We start from the raw sequence: 27,294 nt of genomic DNA on the forward strand, positions 1-27,294 counted from the left end.
AACCCTTTACTCTCCAGGTTGTTGTTGTGTAACAGTGTGTGTGTTTTGTGTGACAACAGGATCAATACCAGCTGTGTTACAGAGCAGCTTTGGAGTACCTGGGCAGCTTCGATCACTATGCAACGTAACCACGCCCAGAGAGACATCACTTCCTGCTGAGCCATAGTCATCCAATACAGCTGCTGGAGGGAGAGAGAGACCGAATGAGACAAACGGAGAAAAAAGAGAGAGAGAGAGGACGTGTCCCATTGCAGTCGGGTTCCTCTGGTTTCATTCTGGTCTTTATATACGTGCACAGCTCCTGTCTCTGTACCTGCTGAGTGTTTTGCCCTACCGCTCTTTTGCATCCTCATCTTCCGCATCATTATCAGCAACCATTGTTATTATTATTATTATGATTATTATTGTCATTTTTATGCCGATCATTGTATATCCAAGGGGTTTGTTTTATTATTTCTTTATTATTATGTTTAGCACATGTGGACATGTATTTTCACATGGCCAGGTTACTAATACTGTATTCCGAGCTGCTGATGATTTCTTACTTTTATCATTATTATGATATCGTCTTCTCTTATTTGGTGGGACGGGGGAAACTTTTTTATAAAAAAAACCTTTTCACCTCCTGACACTTTATAAAATAATGTAATCAAGCATAAAAGAGATGAAACGCTCACAGCCGAGCCGGTGACAACGCTGGAAACTGAATAAAAGAGACTGAAAGCACAGAAGCGACATTTTCCAGGAATGAAAAAATGCACATGATGCCACATCCAAGACTTTGTTCAGTGCCAGGTCACAAACGTCAGCCCGTCCTGACCAACATTCACCCCTCCTCAACCTTGCGTCGTCATCCGTTTGGAATATAGCAAAGCAAAACTCTTATCCTGGGAATCGATGCCCTGCTAAAAAAGTCCCGAACTTGTGGTATTACCAGCCGTCCGATCATTTCTCAGTGTGGCTTTCGCAGACACACGTGCATCCTCTGCAGGACTTGAGCAAACTCCAGTGTTTCTTACCTCCTACTGCCTGAGCACAAAGTAAGATGAAATTCAAAGACATGGGAAGGATTCATTTCACTTTGCGTTCGCATAAAGACGACATTCAATCTGTTGTACAGGCAGTCTGTTTTCTATTTGTTAATAAAAAGGAAAGAAATATGTTGAAATATGTGTTAATAAAATGCTTAATTGGGGTTTGTATATTTTTATTGTGGGCCTTTGCTCTATGTTCCTTCTTGTTTCACAGTTCCTGACAAACAGATGGCTTGTTCCTCTCCGGTGTGCCAGAAACCCTGCGGTTCACAGTCAAAGTGAGCATGCACACAGTGTGGAAAGGGATTCTGCTTGTTTTACATAAACACCTGAAATGAGTCCTGAAAACATCCAGATTGAAAGTCACTGAAAGCTAATTATTGTCAATAATGAGACACAAGTTTTCCCTTTGGTCTGAGGTCAGGATTGCTGTTTCTTATTCCTCATAGTAAAGCCAGTTAACAGTTTACATGCGGTAATCAATGTCTGTGTTTACCACTGAAGAAACGCAGGTGATTGAATTACAGCTCTGAGGTCTGAAAACTGTCATTGACCTTCATTACATAAAGAAGGATTCATTTAATGACTAAAATTTGAATTAGGTAAAACGATTTAATCTTACATTTTGGGGCATTACTGATTACAGGTATGCACAAATACAGTACATGATATATATATAGACATGGATGGATTCAGTTTCATGTTGTGAGTAATACATTTTAATAAAAAAATTCTGTAGAAATTACAGTATTAATGGGTATTACTGGCAACTAGCTGCCAGTAACTTACTGTAGATTTTACATTAATGTTATTTACTGGCAACAGTTTGTTTAAAGTTAAAATGAACAAGAAACATTTTCAGTTTTTATCTTCTACAGTAAGTTACTGGCAACCAGCTGCATAATTACAGCACATTTTTGACAGTGTATATTTAGTTTGTGTAACTTTACAGTAGTGTATAATATGAGGTACTAAAAACACTGTAAAAAAGATGTTTCATGCCGTCTTAAAATTTTGAGATAATTCAACATAAAAAATTATAATTTACATTTATTTTAACTTAAGAAAATAAGTGTTTGTGCTGTCTAAAAATTGTTTAGTTAATTCAAGTGTTCGTGCTGTCTTAAAATTTTCATTCAACGTAAAAATATTTGTTAAAAGTAAAAAAAAAATTGTTGAGTCAAGTTGCATTAACTAAAAAATATTAAGACAGATCAAACACTTTTTTAAGTTGAATTAAAACACTTTCAGTTTAAACAAATCCTTTGTTCAGTGAGATATGTTGGAGAGTTATACATATAATTTTATATATATAACCTCTTCATGACTTATGACATATATTTATAGAACTCATATTTTATGTGTTCCTTTTTTAATTGACCCCATTGAGTAATCTCTTTGTCATATAATAAACAGTTGCAATTAAAAGTTTACATAGGGGAGAGTGGGGAACAACCTAACGCTCTTTGGCTCTATCATTAAAAACATCATTTAAGTTAGATAAAAAAAAATTACACGGTCAACACAGACATCCCTGATACAAATGAACACTTAAAGTTGGTTTGTGGGACCTGCTGTTTCGTACAATTACACCGAAAGTGAGAGGAGTGCAAACGTTACCCCATAGGTGGGGATCATTGTAACAAACAGAGGGTTTGTTTTAACACCTGCTAGATAATTTTGTTTACACAAAAAAAATCAATCAAATTTTGTCTATATACTAAAGGTGGATATTGTTTATATATCTGCGTATAATAGATAGATATCCACACATTCATACATCCATCATCCTTCATCTAAATATCTTTGTATTATGCATCAATGCATATAAACACATTTTTATTTAATTTTTTTTTAAGAGATTCACAATAAAGACAAAAAATCATAATTGTGAGTTATTTCCCCTGATATTGTATTAACAGTTATCATTTTGATGAAGAGCATTTACAACCCCGCTGTTTAAAAATGTTTTTCAATCCCAGCTATCAGTTATTAGGAGTTGTTGACATGTTTTCGAAATGGTGTTATGTTTTAGGTTACAAGACAGTGAATAAAATAGTATAAGGTTGGATTTGGTGACTTACACACCCAACTCAGAAATCACATTTTTTTTTTACTTTTATGCCTCCAAAACACTCTTTGTTCAATATCTTAACCAAACACATCAAAACGTTTCACAATTTCACAGGAGATCTTCTGACAGTAAGAGAAACAGACCAAAAACACAAATAGCTCTGCCCGGCCCTGTAGAAATATGTAAAGTAGCGGTATTACAATTATCCCCGCGTTAGTTTGTGCCCCGCTCACCCCCACACCTCGCAGAATCTGGAAAATGCTGAGAATTTAAGAAAAAGGGGGAATTTTTTTAATTAAGTATGGTTTTTAATTTACCGGTAGTCCTGCCCTAAACAAGTTATTCATATGAGAAATATGACTTAAAATCGTCTATCGAGAATTGATTGGATGGTTGGAAGTTGGGTTAGTTTGCTATTGGCTTATCGCTGCTATCTTTTCCAAGGTCCCGCCCATCTGCCATACCCCGTGACCGGAAGTAAAGGGTAACGATTTTGATTAAAAAGTATGAGGCAAATGCATTTTTAAAAAATAATGAAAGCTCACATACAAGTCATTTGTATAAAAAAATACCACAATATTACAAAATTTTTTAATTTCAATTTCATTGTGACTTTAATGGAGGCAAAACTTTAACACAACAGTACGCGTGGATGTTACCTAAAATGCATGAGAGTTTCACCTCTTGAGTTCTTTGGTACGGTGGTGGATCTGTGGGTCACTGAGTTGATAAGGGGAACGCCTTCTTCTATGGTTGTAAACAGTGTCCTCGTGCGCATGCGCAGTCGCGGTGCACTCTAATGGAGGACATGTCTGCCGTATAATCGTCTTTTTCTGTGCTATTTTTCTTCGTTCGTGCACTCAACGACTCTCGTTTGCCCCCTCGACACGCGTGAGTAAACTGCCCTCTTGCCTCCTGACAGAAAGCATCGTGTTTTATTGAGCATCGCGTTTGTGTTTGAGCTCGTGAGTGTCGGTGTTTACAGCAGTTAGCATAACAGCTCGTCAAAGTTTTGAGCGGATCAATAATTCATTTTTTAACAGATTATCCGAGACTTTAGCGAGCTGTGTTTATAAACACGAGCGCGTATGTGTGTGTCTGGACTCGAGGTGTGCGTTTGTGTGACAGTTGTGAGTTTTGTGTCATTTCAGCAGCTTTAGCCGCGCGCGTGTTTGTTTTGTTGTTGTTTTCGGTGTCTGAGTTTGACAGATTTTTTGCTTAGGAACTTTAAATGATCCTGTTAAAAAGATCACAAGAGATCTTGTGGATCTGTCTGATTTAACACTTAGATTGATCAGATATGGTGTTAGTAACGGGCTAATGTCAGTTAGCATGCTAATGCAGTCTGTCTGTTTTGACACGAGCTTTGACATTCCTAATAATAACAATAATAAAGCGGGACTACTTCATATACCTATTGTTTAAATACAACAACATACTGACTTTATCTCTTACACTAAATTAAACTTGTTTGCCATACTTTGTTATATGTTGTGACTTTTCAAAAGTTGATTTTAACTTTATTTCTATAACGTTCATGAACTGTTAACTTTAATATTTAATGTTTGTTTGAATAAAACGGCATAGTGACTTTATATCTTAAAATGCACGCACGTTGTAGGCTAAATTATGATTTTTAGTAAGTTTGTTTAATAATAATATTTAATAAAATAGTTGAATATTTTTTATGTATAATAGTGATTTTAACATTTTGTGATCACAACATTTACTTGATTATCAATGCAAAATAATCTAAACAAATATGCAAAAAGTACTTTTTTACTTTAATAGTATCATTTATAATTTTCAGTGTAAACTAACTTATATTAATATTTTATACTATTTTTTTGTGATCCTGTGAAGCTCAGTGGTAGTTGTACACCGTAAAAAAAATATTTGTTGCTTCAACTTAAAAAAGTAAGTTGCCTTAAAATTTTGAGTTAATTCAACTTAAAAATATTAGTTTAAAAGTTGAGTCTACAAATATTTTTAAGTTGAATTAACTTAAGGAAAATTAAGGCAACCATGTAACTTACTTTTTAAGTTTTTAAACTTAAGGCCAACTTTTTTTACACTGTATCATGGTAGCAGCGTATAAGTTTATGGGTTCCAACTAGGGATGAGACGATAAATGCCGATACACACTAATAACACCTGACTGATATCGATTCTAAATCACACAGCCAATATTATTCACATCGATTTCGTGTACTGCGGCGTTTGGTCAGTAAGTCCTTACTGTGGGTTCACACCAGCCGCGGAAGAGGCGGCAAAAACGCGTGAACCGCGTCCAGTTTGCCGCTTGAACATTTTGAGTTTACTCGCTTAATCATTCGAGAAATTCACGCGGAAATCCGCGTCTTGGGAGGGGCTTCTGCGACTCCGCGGAGACTACACCACTCCGCTCGCTTCCTGTAATCACGTCACTACTACAGCAAGCTCCTGATTGGTTAACGCGGCGCGGAATTCCGCCAAAGTTCAGATTTTTGAACTCGCGCGTTTCCCGCGGCAACGCTCAATTCGTGCGGAATGCGCGGAACGCTCCGCGCCTTCCGCGCGTTCTGCGACATCCGCGCCGCGGCTACCGCGTGTACCGCGCCACAGGATGCCTAATCGCGTGTTTGCATTGACTTAACATGTAAATCATCCGCGCTTGCCGCCTCTTCCGCGGCTGGTGTGAATGCACAGTTAGCGATCTGAAATCACTGTTAGTTTGAGTCATTTATAACATGCATTTAATTATGCAATGTTGCCTTAATGTTGTGTTCCAAAAAGCGGAGTAGCAGCTAAGTTTGTCCTCACACTGAAAACATGCAAATTTATTTTATTCTACATCTGTAAGTCGAACAATGTGAAAAAAGTGCTGTGTTTTTTAAAAACAGACACAAGAGCAGAGTATTAATCGACTTGACAACTATTAAATTATTTAGTGTTTTTGTTTTATATTGACATTTATGTCTTTAAACTGCTTTGTTTTTTTCATACAGGACAATATGGCTACAGACTCTGTGTCTCAGAGCTCTCAGAGTCCCGGAATCAGGATTATGACCTTTCATCCAACTAAAGAGGAGTTCAAAGACTTCAACAGATACATCACATATATGGAGTCACAGGGTGCTCACAGAGCGGGCATGGCAAAGGTTAGCAGCTTCTTCTTAAAGTTTGTGACTAGGGCTGGACGATAAATCGCATGCGATTGTCACGCGCATCTCGTCAGTAAGCGGGTTCCTTTATTAGTAGTAAATCGCCATCAGCTGCTTTCAGATGGAGTGACATTAACAACACAGAGTCGTAGTTCACTGACAAGAAGGGAAATATCGCATTCATAATTGCGGATGAATCGCCTGCCATTATGTATGCGATATTTCCCCGCTTGTCAGTGTAATTTGGCTCTGTGTAGTAAATGTCGCTCCATCTGAAAGCAGCTGATTTACTACTAATTAAGGAACCGGCTTTACTGTGACAATCACATGCCATTAATCATGCAGCCCTAATTGTGACTGTTGTAGGATTGACATCTCAGACTTCAGGTGGTTGTGTGTTTATTTTGTCTCATCTTTGGATGTTTTTGATTGGCTTAGGTTGTGCCACCCAAAGATTGGAAGCCCCGGCGCACGTATGACGACATCGATGATTTGGTAATTACCACCCCTATTCAGCAGGTTGTCACCGGACAGTCAGGTCTCTTCACTCAGTACAACATCCAGAAGAAACCCATGACAGTCCGCGAGTTTCGCAAAACTGCCAACACAGACAAGTGAGTACTAAAGCTTGATTCAGTCTGATACCACAGATAAATCAAACTTAACACTGTAGCTAAACTGGTAGAACAATGCACTAACAATCCAATAGTCATGGGTTTGATTTTTTGAGAATACTGATGCTATGAAATTGTATTAAATTGAACATTTGACTTTTTTCATGTTTAAGTGCTATAATTGGGTCCCCAGTACTTCTATCAACCTAGAAAACGTGAAAAAGATCAACCCGGTAACTTAGTTCTGGTAAACCATTCTCTCCAAGCATGGGAAAAAATAGCTTATTGAAATTTGTCTCCCTTTGTGATGTCAGAAGGGGATAGGACCGCCCCTTAATCTACACTATCCAACCACAGCATTGCCATTTAGTGCAGAGATCAGCTCATTTGCATTTTAAAGGACACACACAAAAATGGCACATACAAAGTGTCAATTTTAACATCTTATAATAAATTATCTATATGGTATTTTTTACTAGAACGTCACATATGTACTCTGGGGACAGCAAAGATTTATTTGACATCTTAAAATCCTTGCTAATCCTTTTTACCTGATAAAAGTTTCTGGTCTTTAAGTGGATGTGTAACTAAACCTTTATCTGAATTTCTCATTGCAGGTTTTGTAATCCCAGATATGCTGATTTTGAAGAGCTGGAGAGGAAATATTGGAAGAATTTAACATTCAACCCTCCATTATACGGAGCAGATGTTAGCGGGACCCTCTATGATCCAGTGAGTTATTTCGCCCGCTCTTTACCGGTGTAGCATTTATTTTCTATACCATATGGCCGTCTGCAAAAAACAATTTGCTAAGTGTTATAAGCAGGGCCAGACAGAAACTTTTTTAGCTTTTTCTGTGGAAATTTTTTGGGAAAAATCTGCGGAATTATTTTAAATGTTTTAAAAAGAATTGAAGCTGTAAATATTACAAAATTGCATTTAAAATAATTACTTTTTTAATGCTTACAATGAAAATGAATACACCAAACAATGAATTAAACTGGACCAACATGAACCAAATAATTTGCATGTCAAGACAGAGTTATATTTTGTATATAAAATGACATAGGCCCTGTCCAAAATGGCACACTCCGGACTTGTGGACTTCCTTAGAGTCCACACTTTGAAGACATCATGTAGTGCAGACCTTAGGGACCCTTGACGCGAGTCCACGAGGGCGCAACAGAGTCGTATTTTGGGACAGACTTGAGCGGCTTTGCCGAAGACCGCATCAAGGGTGCAAAGGGGGCGCTGATGACCACACTTTGGAGCATCAAAATGACAGATTGGACACCCTACGCACTACCCTAAAGACTAAGCATGCATACACAATTTAAGGCCACGACACCGAAAGTCCACATGAAGTGCGCCATTTGGGACAGGACCATATATTATTGTTTACATTAAATATAATATTTTTTATATTTTATAACTTTACACTAAACATAACAAGAGCTTTCATCTTGTAAACGGATTTGAAATGATCATATGCTGATCAGTGAGTTCTCCTTAACTTTCAGGAAGTTTAATTTCATCTCAAATATTAAATAGTTTGTGCTCTCCATCAATAAAAACACGTTTTCTGCGAAAATCTGGAGCCGTGGATTCTGTTTGGGCTTGGTTTTAGGCATTATATGTTGTTTAATGCAAATACATGTCTTTATTTCTCCTGATAGGATGTGATGGAGTGGAACATTGGTCATCTGAACACTATTTTGGACATGGTAGAGAAGGAAAGTGGCGTCACAATTAAAGGTGTAAACACTCCCTATCTTTATTTCGGCATGTGGAAAAGCACATTTGCCTGGCACACGGAGGACATGGATCTCTACAGCATCAACTACCTTCACTTTGGAGAACCCAAGTCCTGGTACAGTCACAGCATTTATCATATCAAAGTCCCTTTAGTGAAGTTGGCCATGTTTGCAACACCTTCGGGCAGTTATTTCAGACTAAAGTCCTATCTATTTGACACATTACATGCTAAACACCTTTTATCGAGGTCATTTCAGCTAGTGCACATGCGTACACTTTAACAAGTGCCTCACGGAACTGAAGAGAGCTCCTCCCTAAGTTGATTGCTGATTGGTTCTTTTAAGTGGAAGGCGGGACTGCATTGTCCCCCTATTCATTGTGATAGGAGTGCTTTCATTATATCCAGTATCATTTGTAATATTAACCTTAATATTAATTTAAGAGGACATAATGATTTAATTTTAAAATAAAAGTGAGCTTTTCTGCAGGTATGCTGTGCCTCCGGAGCACGGGAAAAGATTGGAGCGTCTTGCCAGAGGTACGGTAGTAGTCTGTAAATAAATTCTTCTTTATAAGATTATTAACTCAATGACATTTTGATTCGTGCAGGATTTTTTCCTGGAAGCGCGCAGAGTTGTGAAGCCTTTTTACGACACAAAATGACTTTAATTTCACCGTCAATTCTGAGGAAGTATGGCATTCCCTTTGAGAAGGTTTGTTCTTTTATATATTTACGCAAAGCGTTTACGTATCATATTGTGCATTCAAGTGTATTTTTTCTTTTCTGTTGTACGCATCTCAGGTGACTCAAGAAGCAGGAGAGTTTATTGTGACCTTCCCGTTTGCATATCACGCAGGGTTTAACCATGGCTTCAACTGCGCAGAATCCACAAATTTCGCCACCAGGCGTTGGATTGATTACGGCAAGCACGCAACATTAGTACGTTTGACTTTATGTACAGCAAGGTGGTTTTGACTTTTTAAAATCCCAAATATTTCTCAGGACTGCACTATGGAACCTCAGAAAATCTTGTTTGGTGGTTTGTTTGTCTCTCCCCCCCAGTGTTCCTGTCGGAAAGACATGGTGAAAATATCCATGGATGTGTTTGTTAGCAAATTCCAGCCAGAGCGTTACAAACTCTGGAAGGCCGGAAAGGACAACGCACCCATCGACCATTCAAAGCTCACACCAGAAACACCAGATTTGACAGACGGGAAGAGCGAGATCCAGACGGGAGAGCTCGGAGACGGCAGCGGAGCGGAAGCAGAGGAGAAGCCTGAAGAACCGGAGCCTGAAGAGGAGCAGGATGCAAACACTGATGCGGGTGTTGAGGAGAGAGCAGGAGCGCTGGTTGGGGAGAAGGTGGATGGAAAGCTGGAGAAAGATGAAGAGTCGGCTCTTGGTGTTGAGGAGCCCAGCAGCACTTCAGAGCAGAACAACAGGTGTGTAAATTGTCAAACGCCACTTCTTCTGTCACCTAAGGCATGCTAGTTGTTGATCTTTTGTTAGCTTTGAACTTGTAAACGTCCTTCTATAAATTAACATTCATATAATCCCTCTGATGTCCTTCATGCTGCAGCCGTCCAAAGCAGATTGCGGGGCAGAAGCGCCTGAGACCCACCAATGACACCGGAGCGCAGGATGAGGACATTCAAGAAGAAGAGGACGTTGAGAAGAAAGCTAAATTCAGTCAAGATGAAACGGATGTCAGGAAAGAACAATCCATCTCTGCTGATCCAGGTAAATGGCGACCGCGAGATAATGAGGGATGTGTTTAAACATTTCAGGCATTTTTAGTGTTTTTTTTTTTCTTTCTTTCTTCAGGTGGAGGAAATGTTGAGGAAACCATGCAGACTGACACTCCTCCACCAAACGTGGAAGATAATCAAGCCCCTCCTCCTCAAACAGAGGAAGAGGTTTCTCCATCAAACCAGCAGCCACATCCCACCTCCAGCAGTGACATCACAACTCAGGCTCATGAAGGCAATGACATCATAACTCCTTTCGAACCCAGTGATGTCTCTTCATCTTCACAATCCAACAGCATCGGTGATGAGTGTGATGATGTCGACATGGCTCAAAACAATGATATCACCTCTCAGTCCGATGCCATCACTCAAAGCTGTGACATTCGTACCAAACCTGATGATGTCACTCAAAACGGTGATCTTGCTGAAGTTCAGCTCAGTGACGTCACACCCCATTCATGTTCCAGTGATGTCGTTTTAGCAGAACAGTCTGCTCAGGCCAGCATTAACTCCACCCATGTCACTCCAGAACCCAGCGACAGCACCATCAGCCCAAAGCATGAAGCCAGCAATAACTATGATGTCACCCCTGAATCCAGCCACAGAACCATAAACACCATCAGCCCTAGTGAAACCAGCCTTAACTCCACCCACATCTGTGATGTCACCACACAACCCACCCCTATACACGAACCTGGCATTAGGTCCACTCACACCTATGATGACACTACAGAACTTGGGAACAGCACTGAGCCTGACTTTAGCTCCGCCCATGTTTATGATGTCACCACAGGTCCCAGCAACCCCCCTGTCAGCCCTAAATACGAGGCCTGCTTTAGCTCCACCCACATTGATGATGAGACCCTGAAACCCAGCAACAATACCGTCAGCCCTAAACGTAAGCCCGACTCGAGCCCCGCCCACACATACGATGTAATCGCAGAACCCAACATTAACGCTGTCTGTGTTAAGGTTGAGTCTGTCCTTAGCTCCGCCCACACAGATGATGAGACACTTGAACCCAGCAACAACTTCATCAGCATGCAATGTGACCCTGCCCTTAGCTCCGCCCACACAGATGATGACACCCTCGAGCCCAGCAACAACATCATCAGCTTGAAAAGTGACCCTGTCCTTAGCTCCGCCCACACTTATGATGTCACCACAGATCCCAGCAACCTCCATGTCAGCCCTAAACACGAGCCCTGCTTTAGCTCCACCCACATAGATGATATGACCCTGAAACCCAGCAACAATATCGTCAGCCCTAAACGTGAGCCCGACTCGAGCCCCGCCCACACATATGATGTAATCCCAGAACCCAACATTAACGCTGTCTGTGTTAAGGTTGAGTCTGCCCTTAGCTCCGCCCCCACAGATGATGAGACCCTTGAGCCCAGCGACAACTTCATCAGCATGCAATGTGACCCTGCCCATAGCTCCGCCCACACAGATGATGAGACCCTCGAACCCAGCGACAACCTCATCAGCCTGAAAAGTGACCCTGTCCTTAGCTCCGCCCAGACTTATGATGTCACTGCAGAACCCAGCGATTCTAAAGTCCTGGATCTGTCGGAGTTGCCGTGTAGCTCAGTGTTAGCAGGCAGCAGTCAGGTGAACCAGCCTTCGGTCCAGTATATCTTCCAGAGGACTCTGAGCCCAGCCGAGGTGCTACACGTCCACAGCTATGCTAAAGGAGATTACAGCGAGTTGGAACCACGCATCAAGCCCGAAAGAGATCGAGACAGCGATTCTTCAGATACAGAGTCTCAGGTAATCTGAATGACTCAATACGAACTTACCGAGCAGTATGTGCTGTCGTACTGAATATTGACCAAACTCATGTCTACAGGCCAAACACAGCTGTGCTGATTTTACAAATAAAAATCTGTGTGTGGTAATATAGTGTTTGTGTTTTTTTGCAGAAAACATCTCGACTCAAACTCCCCAGACTCCCTCGCCATCATCCTGCGATGAGGGACAGTGATGAAGGTCAGATATCTCACTGATTCTGTGTGTGTTGTATCAGCCTATTAGATTCTGGTCTCACAGTGTCTGTAAATGGTCTTTAGAGAAACCTTTAGGTCTCTTGTGAATCCAACAAGGCAGTGACTTAAGCTGCAATTCATCGACTGACCACTAGGCTCCAAAAGGAAGTCAATTCCATAGACCCCCCATGTTCATGACAACTGTAAGGGGTGTGAATTTTTTGTAACTCATTTGTTTGAATTAAGCCTCAAAGCATAATTAAGGGGGTGGCCACTTGAGTGACAGGTGGATTGCAGCTGCAGTCACTGTCATCGAGCTAGGCAGCTACCTCTGAGCCAGGTACCTGAGCTCCACCCACGTTTAACCTCTTTGCCCATTTTTAGTTATCTGGGAATGGTGTGCTGCCAAGATGTCAATGTCTGGCTCCGCCCACTTTGGGCTTAAAAAATGCTCTTCAGAGACATACGAGTGATTTCACGGACATGTTTGATAAAGTCTATGGTAGGGCTGCATGACTTTCTTCTTCAGAACGCCAAAGGAGTTGATTTGAATATTTGGTTGGCAGTCCATCGTGATTCACTTAACATTTAATTAAACAACCCAGAATGTCCGTAGGATCGTATCTGTAGCCAGCTGGTCATTTATTGCTTTCAGTTTAATCCAATATTTTCACGGTGCGGTTAGGGTTGTGCAAATAGACGATACTATCGTGTTTTGACAATTGTCAGACATATGGGCGATAGCAGGCTTTCATGCCGATAGTTGTTGTTATCATTATCATCGTTTCACATTAACATGCGCATTGCATGCTTTTCCTTACATGAGAGGGTTTGTTGGCTTCACTCTGTGGGAGATAGCTTGTAACATGCGCAGATTCCTTATCTTGGCTTGTGCCGGAAATACAAGAGGCTTCATCTTTGCTAGGTTCAGCTGGAGGTGGTGTTTCTTCATCCAAGCCGAGATGTCGGCCAAGCGGGCTGTAATGCGTGCTGCTATGTTGGTATCGTCTGGTTGAAATGAGAAGATTATCTGGGTGTCATCAGCATAGCAGTGGTTGGAAAAGCCATGTGCCGGTATGATAGGTCCTAAGGATGTTGTATAGATGAAGAAAAGGAGCGGACCAAGCACTGATCCTTGGGGGACCCCATTGACCATCTGGTGGGCTTTAATGACGCTCTCGCTTTAAAGACATCAGTTTTAAGAAGGTTGCAGTGGTGACAGTGTTGCCCTTAAGAGTAAATCAGCTTCTTTTTTGTCCACCAATCAAGTGGCTTGTCATAAATGAGTAAAAAATGAACAAATAAGTAAACTTTTGCCGCGCCCCCCAATACTATTGTGTATCGCCGATCTTATAGGCTGATGATAGGACAATCTCGGGGGCATATCACCCAACACTAGCAACCACAGACATTTTCACTCCATGTGATCTGTTAGTATGTATATATACCAATGCGCTTTGTGTATGCATTTGTTGTGCAGAGCTACAGGAGGCGTCAGAAGAGGACGGTCTGGACGGAGAGGCTTGGGCTCGACCTCTAACCCACCTGTGGCAGAACAAACCATATAATCCAGAGATCGAGCGAGACTACAACAGAAAGAGGGGTCTCGTACCACCCTACTGTGCAGTATGCATGCTCTTCCAAGCATACCAGCAGGTCAGTCGATCTGTCACACAGGAAGATTTGCAATTGTATTATTCTTAGTATTGTGTAACATTTCAGTTTAGTTTCAACAATGATGCACTTGCAACAATGACACAGCATACAGTAGAGCAAAAAGGAACTGGTTTTATTATTCAGTAGTATTTTCCATGCCGTCAACCCACTGCCAGCATAACTAATCCGTTTATTGCCTTCCTGTTACTGTGGATGACATACTCTATCTAAGACTCCCTGTACTTCCTGTCTGATTTCCTGTATGTGCGCAGACTGAAGGTGGCGACCGCGAGCCGGCCATTGTGCTTCCAGGGGGTCAGATGAAAACCAAACCTCTGATTCCAGAGATGTGTTTCAGCCAAACCACAGAAGACGGCGCAGATGTCCACCTGTCCACACCTCACCTGGATGTAGGAGGAACCAGTCTGCTTATCAGCTGCACGAACTGCAACGTCCGCGTCCACACAAGTGAGTTCCTTTCACTTAGTCGTTGGACTGTTTCGTGCATATTTCAGGGCAAGATTTGTTATGGCTGGGTTTTATCAAGGCACATGTATGAGTGTTGTTTCAAAGTAGTTCTCAAGTAGTTGCTGTTTAAAAGGTTTATTGGTTAATGGAAACGCCATCATAAAAGTTTCGCGCTTAGTAACCAGTGATGTTATTATATTAACATGAACAGGGTCTATGATGGAGTGGAGCCAGTGAGAGTTTTCAGTTTTGACTTTGTTGTGGTAGGATAGGGTGTGATAAGTGTGATCAGTTTCAACTTTTTTCTCCAGGTTGTTATGGTGTGTCTGCAGTAAAAGTCACAAAGAGTTGGAAATGTGCTCGCTGTAAAGCCAATGCATTCACAGAGGTGAGACACACATCCTGCACATACAATGCAAAAAATGACTTTTTCGTCTTGTTTTCAGTAGAAATGTAACAATTAAAAGATGCAAAAATGTCTGCCAATGGGGTAAAAATATCTAAAAATTCTTAAATTAAGATGCTTTTTCTTGATGAGCAAATCGACTCAAGAAAATAATTCTTGTTTTTAGAGCAAAAATATCAAATTTAAGTGATTTTGTGCATAAAACAAGCAAAAAAATCTGCCAATGGGGTAAGCAAAAAAATCTTGAAATTTTTTCTTAAACGCTAAATCAAGAAATATTCAAGAAAAATTTGCTTACCCAATTTGGCCGATTTTTTTGCTTGTTTTATTCACAAAATCACTTACATTTATTATGTTTGGTCTAAAAACTAGACTTATTTTCTTGTGTCGTTTTGCTCATCAAGAAAAAGCATCTTAATTTAAGAATTTTTAGATATTTTAGCCCATTGGCAGATATTTTTGCATGTTTTAAGTTTAAATTTACTTAAATTGTCTATTTGTTTTGTCTATTATTTGTCTATTTTTTGTCTATATTATTACTGAAAACAAGACAAAAAATACTAAGACATTTTTTTTCTTGAAATGACTTTCTTGCTTAGTGTTTTTGTCTTGTTTTAAGTACAAATATCTACAAATGGTTAAATCAAGATATATTTTATATGAGCGAAATTACCTAAGAAATTAAGTCTAGTTTTTTAAATAGAAAATATCAAATATATATTTTGCATAAAACAAGCAACAAAATCTGCCAATAGGGTAAGCAAAAAAATATTAAAAATGTTTTCTTAAACGCAAAGAAAAAATCAGGAAAATTTGCTTACCCCATTGGCAGATTTTTTTCTTGTTTTATGCACAAATATACTTAAATTTGAAATTTGTATTTTTTAATTTATTTTCTTTGCTTATCGAAAATGCCTCTTGATTTAACATTTTTAGATATTTGTACTGAAAACAAGACAAAAATACTATTTTTATAATACTGTTTTATAATAACATTTTTACTGCACTTTTTTGACGAATTTTTGCATTGACTTTTAATCCGTTTCAGTGTCACAACCTCTCAAGTTCACAAGAGTTATTTATGAACATGTTACACTAACATATAAAAACCTGAGAGTGTTTAAAAACTTCTCTTTTTTTAAAAAAAACATTGTTATTCCATTAGTTAAAAAAAAAATGAATTGTACCTGAAATAGATTTTTATGTTAATTGTAAGATTGTGATGTTTTGTTGATTTTCAGAGCTGTTGTTTGTGTTCATTGAGAGGAGGTGCATTACACAGAGCCAATAGCGACAGGTATGTAAACACTAGATGTCAGCACTGAGCCATTATGAAACATGAGCAGTGATCTCTGAGGACATGACGTAATTTAACCACAACCGTTTAACTTCTGTTACATGCAAAGTCACGAGATCTTTTGTGGTTAAAACAGTGTGCCATTTCATTGAAGTGTGAAGTGTACATTAAGATAATAATGCTGTAAATATTGATACATCACTGCCCTTATTTATCACCAACATCTCAGTATTACATTCACTCTTTCCCCGCTAGTATTTTTAAATAAGTTGCCAGCCACCGCCAGAATTTTTTATCATTTTCACAAAAGTTTAATGCCTTCCAGAAAATCTTCTCTAAATATATAAACAATGTATGCCCTTTGCTTTTAAACAAAAAACTTGTTTTATCCGACATCCTACCTTTATTTGTTCTCTTTTTATCACCTCTCAAATAGGACTCCATAACAATCAATCATTTACAGAATAAAAGTTTTTGTTTTCAATGTGAATTGTGTATAATAATTATTTGTATATATAAATACACACACATGCATGTATAATTTTAAGAAAATAAATTGTATATATTAAGTATTTTTATATAATACAAATTAGATATAAATATCAAAAAGTATATACATACACATGTAAATATTTCTTATATACATACATTCATGTATGTTTATATATATATATATATATATATATATATATATATATATCATTATTATACACGACAACACACACATATATATATGTTGTAAACAAAAACTTTTATTCTGCAAATGATTAGTTGCGATTAGTTGTTATGCAGCCCTACTCTTCCTACTTTTCTTCAAAAATAAACAATTTTGAGCAAAGAGCTGAGATAATTGCATTTTTGTAAAGGACTTTTGTTATAGATCAGATTTAGAGAGATGATCAAAACATACACAGATTTCCTACTGTTTGCCCTAAGGGGTTGCTTCCGAGTTTTATAAGTTGGGTAAAATTGCCACCTGGTGGATAATAGCGGAAAAATGGATTGCTGGAAAAACTCGTCATTGGCAGGGTTGGCATTTCTCCTTATTTACGAGTTAACGAGAAAAGATTTAATGAGAATTTGGGGGGATGCTTAATTTTCATAATAAAGTCATCATGAGAAAATCGACGGACTTTTCATAGAGTTCCCATTCAGAGCGATCTTTAAAACAGACACGGACATGCAGCAGCTTGCCATAGGGCAGGAGTGGGGAACCCTGGGTCCTGGAGGGCCACTGTCCTGCAGAGTTTAGTTGCAACCCTAATCAAACACACCTGAATTTCATTTTCAAGTAATCCTGAAATACTTTAATTAGATTTTTCAGGTGTGTTTAATTAGGGTTGGAACTAAACTCTGCAGGATAGTGGCTCTCCAGGACCTGGGTTCCCCACCCCTGCCATAGGGCAATACTTCCGGGTTTAAAAAGTTGTGGAAGTGCGCCACCTAGTGGATAATAGGGGTATTGCGGAAAGACGGAAAAACTCGTCATTGGCGGGGAAGCGTTTTCTCTTGATTGACGAGATATCTCGTCAATGGCGGGGAAAGAGTTAACTTATGCTACGTACACTCCAAACGTGTAGCACGCGATGCTCGCTCTAGATTACTCGTGGGATTTAACTTTGAGTCATTCGAATTTTTCGCTTGAGTTAAATATTCTCAACTTGCGCAAAGGCGCTTTTGAGGCGAATAGCGCATGTTTACGCAGCATTCGCGCCACCCAATTTGCGTCATTCGCATCGCCCCGCGTGAGGACGTGTCTGATTGCGTCTTTGCATTGCCTTTGTATGTAATCTACTCGCGCAAATCGTTGAACTCGCGTTTGGTGTGTATGAGCCGTTTTTATCTACATACACCACAAGTCCACTTACATGGAAGTTGCCGTCATGTTTCTACAGCAGCCCTAAATGGACAAACGTCGCTATAGGGCGTGTTTATCACTACGTTGTCTCAGACGATGACGTGTTTGTCCTGTGGCGGCTATCGTAGCTTCTCTCAGCGTTTCGAAAGGAAGGAATGAGCTGTGAACTGAGCTGTTGGTTTCAATTCACAACGTCACCACTAGATGCCACTGTGTGCTTCCAGTTCATGATCCTAAGATAAAATATTATATGTATGTGATTGTGCAGATGGGTTCACGTGGTGTGTGCGGTGGCCGTACTGGAAGCACGTTTTGTCAACATCACCGAACGATCTCCTGTGGATCTCAGCGGCATTCCCTTACAGAGATTTAAACTGGTGAGTTCCTTCTTTTACAGGACGTTATATGATCATCACATCAAGTGTGTTTGAAACTGAAAAACAGCACTACTGTACGCATAGTGTACCTACTGTTATTTATACACATTTCCACTTCTCACTTCCTCTGAACTGACTTCCTGCGATTTGCAGAAGTGCTATTACTGTAAAAGACGGATGAAGAAAACATCGGGATGTTGTGTGCAGTGCTCTCATGGCCGCTGCCCAACGTCGTACCACCCCACTTGCGCTCAGGCCGCCGGCGTCATCATGCACCCGGGCGACTGGCCGTTCGTGGTCCACGTCTCCTGCTTTCGTCACAAAGGAACGGTGCAGTCAGAGGTTTGAATTTGTGCACAGACATTAACACATCAAATTGTACCCAATAGTCTCTTCCTGTTTCCTTTTAGAACAATGCATATTGTGTGATCTCACTTAAAATAGTTCACATACTCATAGATTTTTGGTAACACATGCATTCCCTGGGAATCAAGCCCATGGCTTTTATTACAGGAAAGATTTTCTGTTCTTCTTCTTCTTCTTCCTGTAGCGAAGCGCAGCAGCCATGAGATCTGAGCTCAGCGTGGGTCAAAGAGTCATCTGCAAACACAAAAACGGCCGATATTACCAGTGTGAAGTCATACAGCTGACAAAAGAGACGTTTTATAAGGTCAACTTTGATGACGGATCTTTCAGCGATAACCTTTTCCCAGAGGACATTGTGGTGAGGAGCTTACACTGTTTATATTATTTATACAATTTTGTCGTTTTTCGGCAGTTTTTGATAGACTTGTGTTTGTAGAACCGTGACTGCGCTCAGCTGGGTCCACCTCCTCAAGGTGAAGTGGTTCAGGTCAGATGGACGGATGGTCTTGTGTACGGAGCCAAATTCGTGTCCGCTCGTGTCATACAGATGTACCTGGTAAATGTCTTGTGTTATTGTGTCTGTGTTAGTGCCCTTTGGATTAAGGATATTATGCACATTTTTACAAAATCAGTTGTGCCCAGAATGTGTCTGTGAAGTTTCAGCTCAAAATATCCCACACATCGTTTATTATAGCATGTCCAAAATGCCCCTATTTGGGCAGGAGCAAAAGCTGTTTCCATGTGTGTGCCTTTAAAGGCGGCGTGCATGATTTTTGAAAAATTCTTCGTAAAGAGGTTCGGGCCGAGTACCAAAACACACTTGTTGCCAAACAGCAGTAAGTGGTGTGTCTACGTCTACTAACCGACATCTTTCCTGGGTTGCGTATGTGTCTATCAAAAAAAGGTCCAGATTCTATTGGGGTAGGGGTATGTGTGTTTAGGTGATTTCAGATGTCAACTTTGGCTTTCAGAGATCATGCACCCAACCTTTAAAGCTCCTCATTCTCTTACCAACAGAAAGTGAGTGCATTTAGCCTAAAAATAGATCTGATTCCTGTGAATACAGCCTGGGACAAAAGTATCTTTAGCAGCATTGTTGCTACAACGTGCTAGCAAACACATTCAGAAATATTTTACTGTTGAGTAAAATTAACCAGTCAGTTAGTGGCTGTGGGAAGGGCTTTGTTTTTGTGATGTCACATTAAGGAATATTCTACTTTAATAAAAAAATTCTGATAATTTACTCACCCCCATGTCATCCAAGGTGTTTACGACTAAGTCTGAAACTGACTACTTACATGCTTTATAGTAGGCGAAAAGCAGTAGGAGAGGGGTAAGTAGGGCCCACGTCACTTTCCTGTGCATGTGGTCACAAAAACGTAACGTTTGTACATGTATTTAAGCACCGCAGTTTTAAAACAAGTTATTTTAAGTCATTGAAACACAAACGACAGATCTATATGTGTGAGAGGAGCGTGCAAGTCGCGCAACCGCTGGTCGTTAAGCTTGTGAGCATTTTTGCCGCTTTATTGGTCTTAAATACACACGCATCAAAATTCTCATCTTTGCAAGTATCCTCATGAACATGACCATTTAGGTCTTTGAAGAAAGTAAATGGCTGAAAGACAAAATGCATGTGTAACAGTAGAGATTGGATCCAGACTTTGGTCTTAAAGGGGAAGTTGCCTAATTTTGCTCCTGTCTTTCACACGTGTTAATCAAACAGCATTGAGAGAAAATCTCTAACTGTTCTTAACTAAATCACTTTTTTACCTTTTAATATGATGTACATTATTATTTATTATCATTTCTTCATCACTGACTGTTTATCTTCAGTCATCTTGAGTTTTTATCATCTTTTTTATGCTTGTATAAGGTTTTTGTGAGAATTATGATATTTCTATGGCATTAAAGATTTTAATAATGGAAAAATCTTATTAAAAGTTAAAAAAAATCTGTGATACATATCATGATATAAAATGGTCAAAATTTTGGTCATATCGCCACACCCCTAGCAAGTAGTATGCGAAAAGTACCCGGATGACCTACTACTTCTGGCAAGATTGATGAACACTTTGCTATCCCGTGATCCTCAGGAGAGGAGTTATCGAATGAAGAAGACGACAGGGGGGTGTTGTTTTATTAAAAATGTCCAAAAGCGGTAACAAAGTTCTATTCAAATGCAAAAACTTATATTAAACTACTGTCACATGTGCTAAAATTGTGCTTGTTTAATGTCATTTAGGACGACGTATGTTACGTGATGTAGCAACATCCGAATTCATTCATAATATTCATATTCATACTATATAGTAGCTACTATTTTAACGGTCAATGAGTAGGTACTACATCTAATTCAGTACATACTGTCACAGTATGCGATTTCGGACGCAGTCTATGTCTTTCTTTGTTTTTAAGTAAAACATTCCCAGATTTTTCTTCATATAGTGGACCTCAACAGTTTACAGGTTCAACGCAGCTTCAAAGGATCCTAACCGAGGCATAAGGATCTTATCTAGCAAAACGATCGTCATTTTCGACAAAAAAAAAAAAATATGTACTACCACTTTTAAACTTCTCATCTTACACAAGACATTTGATGCACCATCGCAACCTTGCGTGTTACGTGATCACATTGAAAGGTCATGCATTATTCATGTGAAGCTCCAGTGTTTAATAGTGTGGAGAAAGAGGAGCGTTCTGATGTTGTTGTATGTGGAATGATACTAATTAAAGTTTTTTTGGTGCTTTTCCATTGCATAGTACCCCAATGTGTGGTTTAGTTTGGGTCGGTTCGGCTTACTTTTGAAAGGTTTTTCCACTGGGTGAAATACGTAGTACCAATACTTTTTTTAGTACCACCTTGGTTGGGGTTCCAAGCGACCCGAGCTGATACCAAAACGTCACACAAAAACACTGTAGATCACTGATTGGTCTGAGAGAATCGTCACTACCAGCGTCATCGCTATCATGTAAAAGATTAGCTTTACCTTTGTGCTAGCCTGCGCTGTCTCGAGTAAACCTGTTGTCATCTGTGCTCTGCTATAAGTTCCCAAACTCCCTTTTAGCAATGAAAAACATCCACAGGTTGAGAAGCAGGAACAACAGTTTTTTTTCCAGACTTGCAGTTTGTGGTGGCACATTTGTGACGCGCACGTCCACATATGGTTAAATGCAACTTAAATGAGGCTCAGTGGAGCGCCGTCGACTGACACCATCGGTGTTTAAACAGAAACTGTCATGTGAGACAGAGGTAGTTATAAACGCGATGTGCAAACATCTATTTGTGGTGGTCAATTTTGATTTTGTGGCAGACTGAGAAATAAATAAATGTATGGGAATGTACAACGACGCTCTCACTTGTATGATGTCACAGCAGTAGTCACGCAAATATAACGACTCGCCTATAATCCCTCCCACTCCAAAGTGTTACTAAACTCAATGGAAAAGCTAACAAAGCCAAAGTGAAGTGTGCTTACCCGACCTAAACTGTGGGGTACTATGCAATGGAAAAGCGCTACTAGTGTCAGTTTATTGTTTAAAATGGTCCGCAAATGTGCGTTTCACATATGTAACGCGTGACCTTTCCACGTGATTACGTATTATGTGAGGTCACACAGGTGCGTCAAATGGCTAGTGCAAGACGGGAAGTTGTAGTGTAAAAGTCAATATTTTTTGGCAAAATAAGACCCTAATGTCTCGGTTAGGATCGTTTAGAGCATTTTTAAGCTGCATTGAAACCGTAAACAGCTGAGGTCCACTAAAGTGTCCACTCTATGGAGAAAAATCCAAAACACTTAAATCTCAACTGAACAAAATAAGACATAAACATTTTGGATGACATGGAGGTGAGTAAATTATCAGGATTTTTTATGAATGTGTACTCATACTTCATAAGAAAATGATAACAGCATGTCTTATGAGACTGCTTCAGTTTAACTGGGATATAAAAGAGGGTGGATTTTTTTCATTGTAAGGTTGTTGTATAAAAAGACATTTATGTCCTTATAAAAGTGGATGTTGTGTAATATGTGCCCTTTTAAATCTACTCTAATGGATCCTTGAATCTTCTCAGGTGGAGTTTGAGGACGGATCGCAGCTCACGGCAAAGAGAGAAGACGTCTACGCTCTGGATGAAGAACTTCCCAAGAGGGTCAAGTCTCGCCTGGTGAGCTCCGTTGTTTGGTTTGTCAATCGAATCCTCAAAATGTTCTGCGTGTTGATTTTTTTCTCACGTGTGTTTCAGTCCAAGGCATCTGATATGCGCTTCGACGAGATGTTTGGAGAGAAGAAGGTTCAGGAAAGCAAGAGGCAGAGAGTGATCAACTCCAGGTACAGAGGGGACTACATCGAACCCGTCATCTACCGAGCCATCATGGAGTAGCCGGCAATGACGCGGCCTTCATTCAAAACCACCAGCACCCATCCGGCAGATTTTAGGATCAGATGGGAGATGGGATCAGATGCCTGGGTGGGTTTGACCACTTCCTCAAGACTCCTACATGTTCTTACAGTTTTCTGGTATGGATGTGGAGTCGAGGCAGGGTGTTTATGTTGATATTTTTAATGAATTTTCATGGCTTTGTAATCTAGCACTTACTGGAAACATCAGCAGCATCGTATTCTCCCTTTATAAACAACCACAGGATACAGTAGCTTGTAACTCGTGTAAAAACAATTTTATTTCATACCATCATATCTGTACCAGTCTTTTACAGAATGGAAGGTGTCATTTCATTTTTATGAATCCAAATCTTTTTTTTGTTAAGACGGATCCTGAATATTGTACATTTAGTGGAACATAATTATTTTAGTGTAAATCATTTTTATTGTTTTATGAGCCTATTTATGACCTGGTGCTTTCTGAAAGTAACTTTCGCAATATCCTCACGAGATACTGTTCTGTGGAAGTCTATGAGGTGTGTTTTGTTTCGGGAAAGATGCTGAAATGCCAAGAACCTCTCACTTCCATCCGAGCCCTGCCTTGTACTCCGTTTCAACACATTTTTTATTCAGGCATTTTTTTATGTAGCTTACTGCTGTCAACATATTATCAAATCCCCCGATGTTCTTATAAGCTATTTTTGCACTTTTTAACTATACTTGTATGAATTTTAACTGCTTCTCGGTTGTAGCCAAACTCCAGAGATAAAAGCGAGTGTCAGGGCCCATTGCATTGACATCAGCTTTTAGAGAAAGATTGTTCGAGTCCCTCCTTTGTTGGTTTGTTAGAGGGCAAATTTTCACCATAAAGGAATTCTACAAGTTTTTTCTATGAAGAAACCTTTGTTTTATAAGACATGTTTAATGTTCATAAACTGTGAGATAGATTTTGTATGTAGTTAATTTAAAAATGTTACGCTTTCAGCAAGGTTTTGTTTTGAGTCTTGTTCTCACTCCTCTTATAAACACAGAGGCTTTATAAACTCATGTATTTTGTAAAAATCATTAATGTGCGTTAGTAAAGAATGTGGCCAACATCTTTCTTTCCGTGTAGTGAATTTTTTTTCTCCCATGAATGATTTTTGCATTGTATTGCAAAACCAACCTTTGAAATGAACACATTTAGAGTTTGTCATAATCTGCACATTGCTGCCAATAATTGTTTTTTAAAGGAGAACACCACCGTTTTTCAATATTTTGCTATGTTCTTACCTCAACTTAGATGAATTAATACATATCTATCTTTTTTCAATGACTGCACTTGATCTTTGTACAGCGTGTCGTGAATATGTTAGCATTTAGCCTAGCGCCATTCATTCCTTAGGATTCAAATAGGGATGAATTTAAAAGACACCAAATACTTCCATGTTTTCCCTATTTAAAGACTATCACATGAGTAGTTACACAAGTAAGTATGGTGGCACAAAGTATAACGTGGCAATTTTTAAGAGGATAAAAAAGAGAACTATATTGTTTGGCGGAAGAGCACTTAGTTTGCAGCACTTCGACCTCTGGCGTTGTTTGGTGGCTTCTAAATTCATCCCTGTTTGAATCCTAAGGAATGAATGGGGCTAGGCTATATGCTAACACATTCACAACGCGCTGTACAAAGATTAAGTGCACGCATACATTAATACATACAAGCTGGATGTGACAAAACACAATTTTATAAATAAAAATAAATGCACTGCATACTTTGTTCAACATTAATAATTACAACAAACAGTTTACATTCTACATACAATTGTACATAACTACCTTTTTATCAAAAAAAATAAAAACAAAAAGTTTTATCATATGACAGGACAAAGCGTCATCACACCCAGAGAGACAAACTTGACTCAAGTTTTTAAGCTTAACACAACAAAAACTGGTATATTACAACCATTCTGTAACCTAACTGATTTTAGGTTTGCATTCCAGAGCAAAACAACAAAAAAGCTACACATTTTTAAAAATGATTACAGAGAATCTGAAACTTTTAAAGGTGATCTGATCTTTTGCATTGAAAAACAAAATGATACTAAATTTAGCAAAAAAAAGTGTCCCTTTAAAAGCTGCAATATGGGTGGCATTTGTCAGCAGAATCATCATTACTATCAAAATGTTTTATTATATCTAACGGCTCTGTGTGAGGGTTGTGTTGATATCACGTGACATCTTTTGTGTATTTCAAATGGATTCATCTGATGATGACAGTGTAGTTGACGATGAAATTATCTTTATTATCAGTGTCCTCTGTGAGAAACACACTCTCATTTATGTTCACAATAACAATAATTCAACTTAATTATTCTTGTTGTAGTATTCTGTACAATATCAAAATAACATTGTATTACTACAACATTAGTGTGCCACGTTCACACTTTATTTGCAAGACCAGAACTGTAAGGCACGCCATATGCAAACACAAGAGTCATTAGACTCAAAACTTTGACTCTGGGTGCAAACGCTGAGATGCTTCGTCGCTTAGCAACAATAAACATCAAGGTCAAGCTGGTGATCCATACGCTATTAATTACCAGGAAGAATCTTTATTTACTTAAATTAATAATTATTAAAAAAACTTATTAATAAACATCGGTGTCTTTCTTCATGTTGTTTGTTGTTGTTCATAATGGTCTTTTAAAAAGGCATTGTTCCACAAAGAAGCCCATAAACTTTGCTCATGTCCTCTTACTGTTTATTTAGCTTTAACATTCGCAAACATGCGATTTGATAAGTCAATGTTGACATTTTAAACAGCTTAACTAACTCAATGTGCATTTCACAAGACTTTTTAAAGATTTGAAATAAAACTTTGGTGTCCCAGAGTACATTTGTTAAGTTTTACCTCAAAATATCATAAAAATAATTTATTTAAAATTGCCACTTTGTGGGTGTGAGCAAAAATGTGCCGTTTTTAGGTTTATCCTTTTAAATGAGTTGATATCTGCTAAATTGCAGTGCCATGGTTGGATAGTGCAGATTTAGTGGTGGTATTATCCCCTTCTGACATCACAAGCGGAGACAAATTTCAATGACCTATTTTTTTTACATGCTTGCAAAGAATGGTTCATCAAAACTTAGTTACTGTGTTGATCTTTTTCACATTTTCCCAGTTATATTACTTAAAGATAGAAAAAGTCAGTTTTTTATAACATGTCCTCTTTAAATTACACTTATTGATAGTTTGCAGACGTCCTTTATTTACTGTTAAACCGGCTAGAGTCATACAAATTTATCCTGGGGCTTTCAATAGACAACAGGTAAGGTCTTGTTTTTTCCTTACAAGTTTAAATATTGACAGTAAGATGTCTTAAGCTCTTTCACAGATGCGTCACATGGAATCCTTGAGTGATTTTTCAGGATTAAAATGCTGATAAATTCATATTTTAATTGATTTACTTTTTCCATTTCTGCAAATTTCATCGATCAGTTTAAATTTCTTGTGGTGCTTATCTGAACACAAAGACTGTGTTGACATGCCGTGTGTGAAGTTTTTCAGTAAACTGACACGTCGTCTTTGAAGGCCTTCATAGTAATCTCAGGGATTTAAAGCGTCAAATCATGAAACCGAAGCGCTGTGAGCTGCAAATCTCCAGCGCTCAAACTAATAAAGGTTAGTTAAGCTGTTTAACGTGTAAACATTGACTTGTCAAATCGCATGTTTGCGATTGTTAAAGCTAAATAAACATGTGCGAAGTTAATGGGCTTTATTTGTGGAACAATGCCTTTTTAAAAGATCATTATGAACAACAACAAACAACATGAAGAAAGACACCGATGTTTATTAATTAGTTTTTTTTTATAACAAAAACGTAATTAATTAATAGCGTATGGATCACCAGCTTGACCTTGATGTTTATTGTTGCTAAGCGACAAAGCATCCCAGCGTGTGCACCCAGAGTCATGCCCTGCGTCCCAAACCGCATACTTCCATACTATATAGTAGGCGAAAAGCACTACTTCTCGTACTCTTTGCATACTATATAGTATGGGAGTAGGCAGTTTGGGACATAGATATGTATATAAAGGCTAGATGGCTCGTCCGCGCTGATGGCCAATTGAGTGGAACGTCCGCATT

At 38.9% G+C, this 27,294-nt stretch overlaps 2 protein-coding genes across 13 annotated transcripts in view; both read left to right on the top strand.

Annotated features, from left to right (window-relative positions):
- ptprfa (protein tyrosine phosphatase receptor type Fa) overlaps window positions 1–1,195 on the top strand; it is a 259,663-nt gene extending 258,468 nt beyond the window's left edge. For all 12 annotated transcript variants that reach the window (XM_073815321.1, XM_073815324.1, XM_065293836.2 and 9 more), the window contains one exon: window positions 60–1,195. In XM_073815321.1, coding sequence (XP_073671422.1) covers window positions 60–128 — 69 coding nt within the window. In that variant the 3' untranslated portion in view covers window positions 129–1,195. The remainder of the gene's footprint in view (window positions 1–59) is intronic.
- Window positions 1,196–3,881: 2,686 nt separating this feature from the next.
- On the top strand, window positions 3,882–24,269 carry kdm4aa (lysine (K)-specific demethylase 4A, genome duplicate a). The gene is made up of 22 exons (XM_065293835.1): window positions 3,882–3,999; window positions 6,096–6,248; window positions 6,690–6,865; window positions 7,483–7,597; window positions 8,542–8,735; window positions 9,109–9,158; window positions 9,230–9,333; window positions 9,423–9,560; window positions 9,684–10,063; window positions 10,201–10,361; window positions 10,446–12,142; window positions 12,295–12,361; window positions 13,838–14,013; window positions 14,286–14,481; window positions 14,793–14,869; window positions 16,129–16,184; window positions 18,311–18,419; window positions 18,573–18,761; window positions 18,970–19,143; window positions 19,222–19,341; window positions 22,861–22,953; window positions 23,032–24,269. The coding sequence occupies exons 2-22, from the start codon at window positions 6,102–6,104 to the stop codon at window positions 23,167–23,169; spliced, it is 4,557 nt and encodes a 1,518-aa protein (XP_065149907.1). The 5' UTR covers window positions 3,882–3,999; window positions 6,096–6,101; the 3' UTR covers window positions 23,170–24,269.
- Window positions 24,270–27,294: the final 3,025 nt, after the last annotated feature.

The sequence above is a fragment of the Paramisgurnus dabryanus genome, chromosome 7 (assembly GCF_030506205.2).
Source record: "Paramisgurnus dabryanus chromosome 7, PD_genome_1.1, whole genome shotgun sequence".
Lineage (NCBI taxonomy): Eukaryota > Metazoa > Chordata > Actinopteri > Cypriniformes > Cobitidae > Paramisgurnus > Paramisgurnus dabryanus.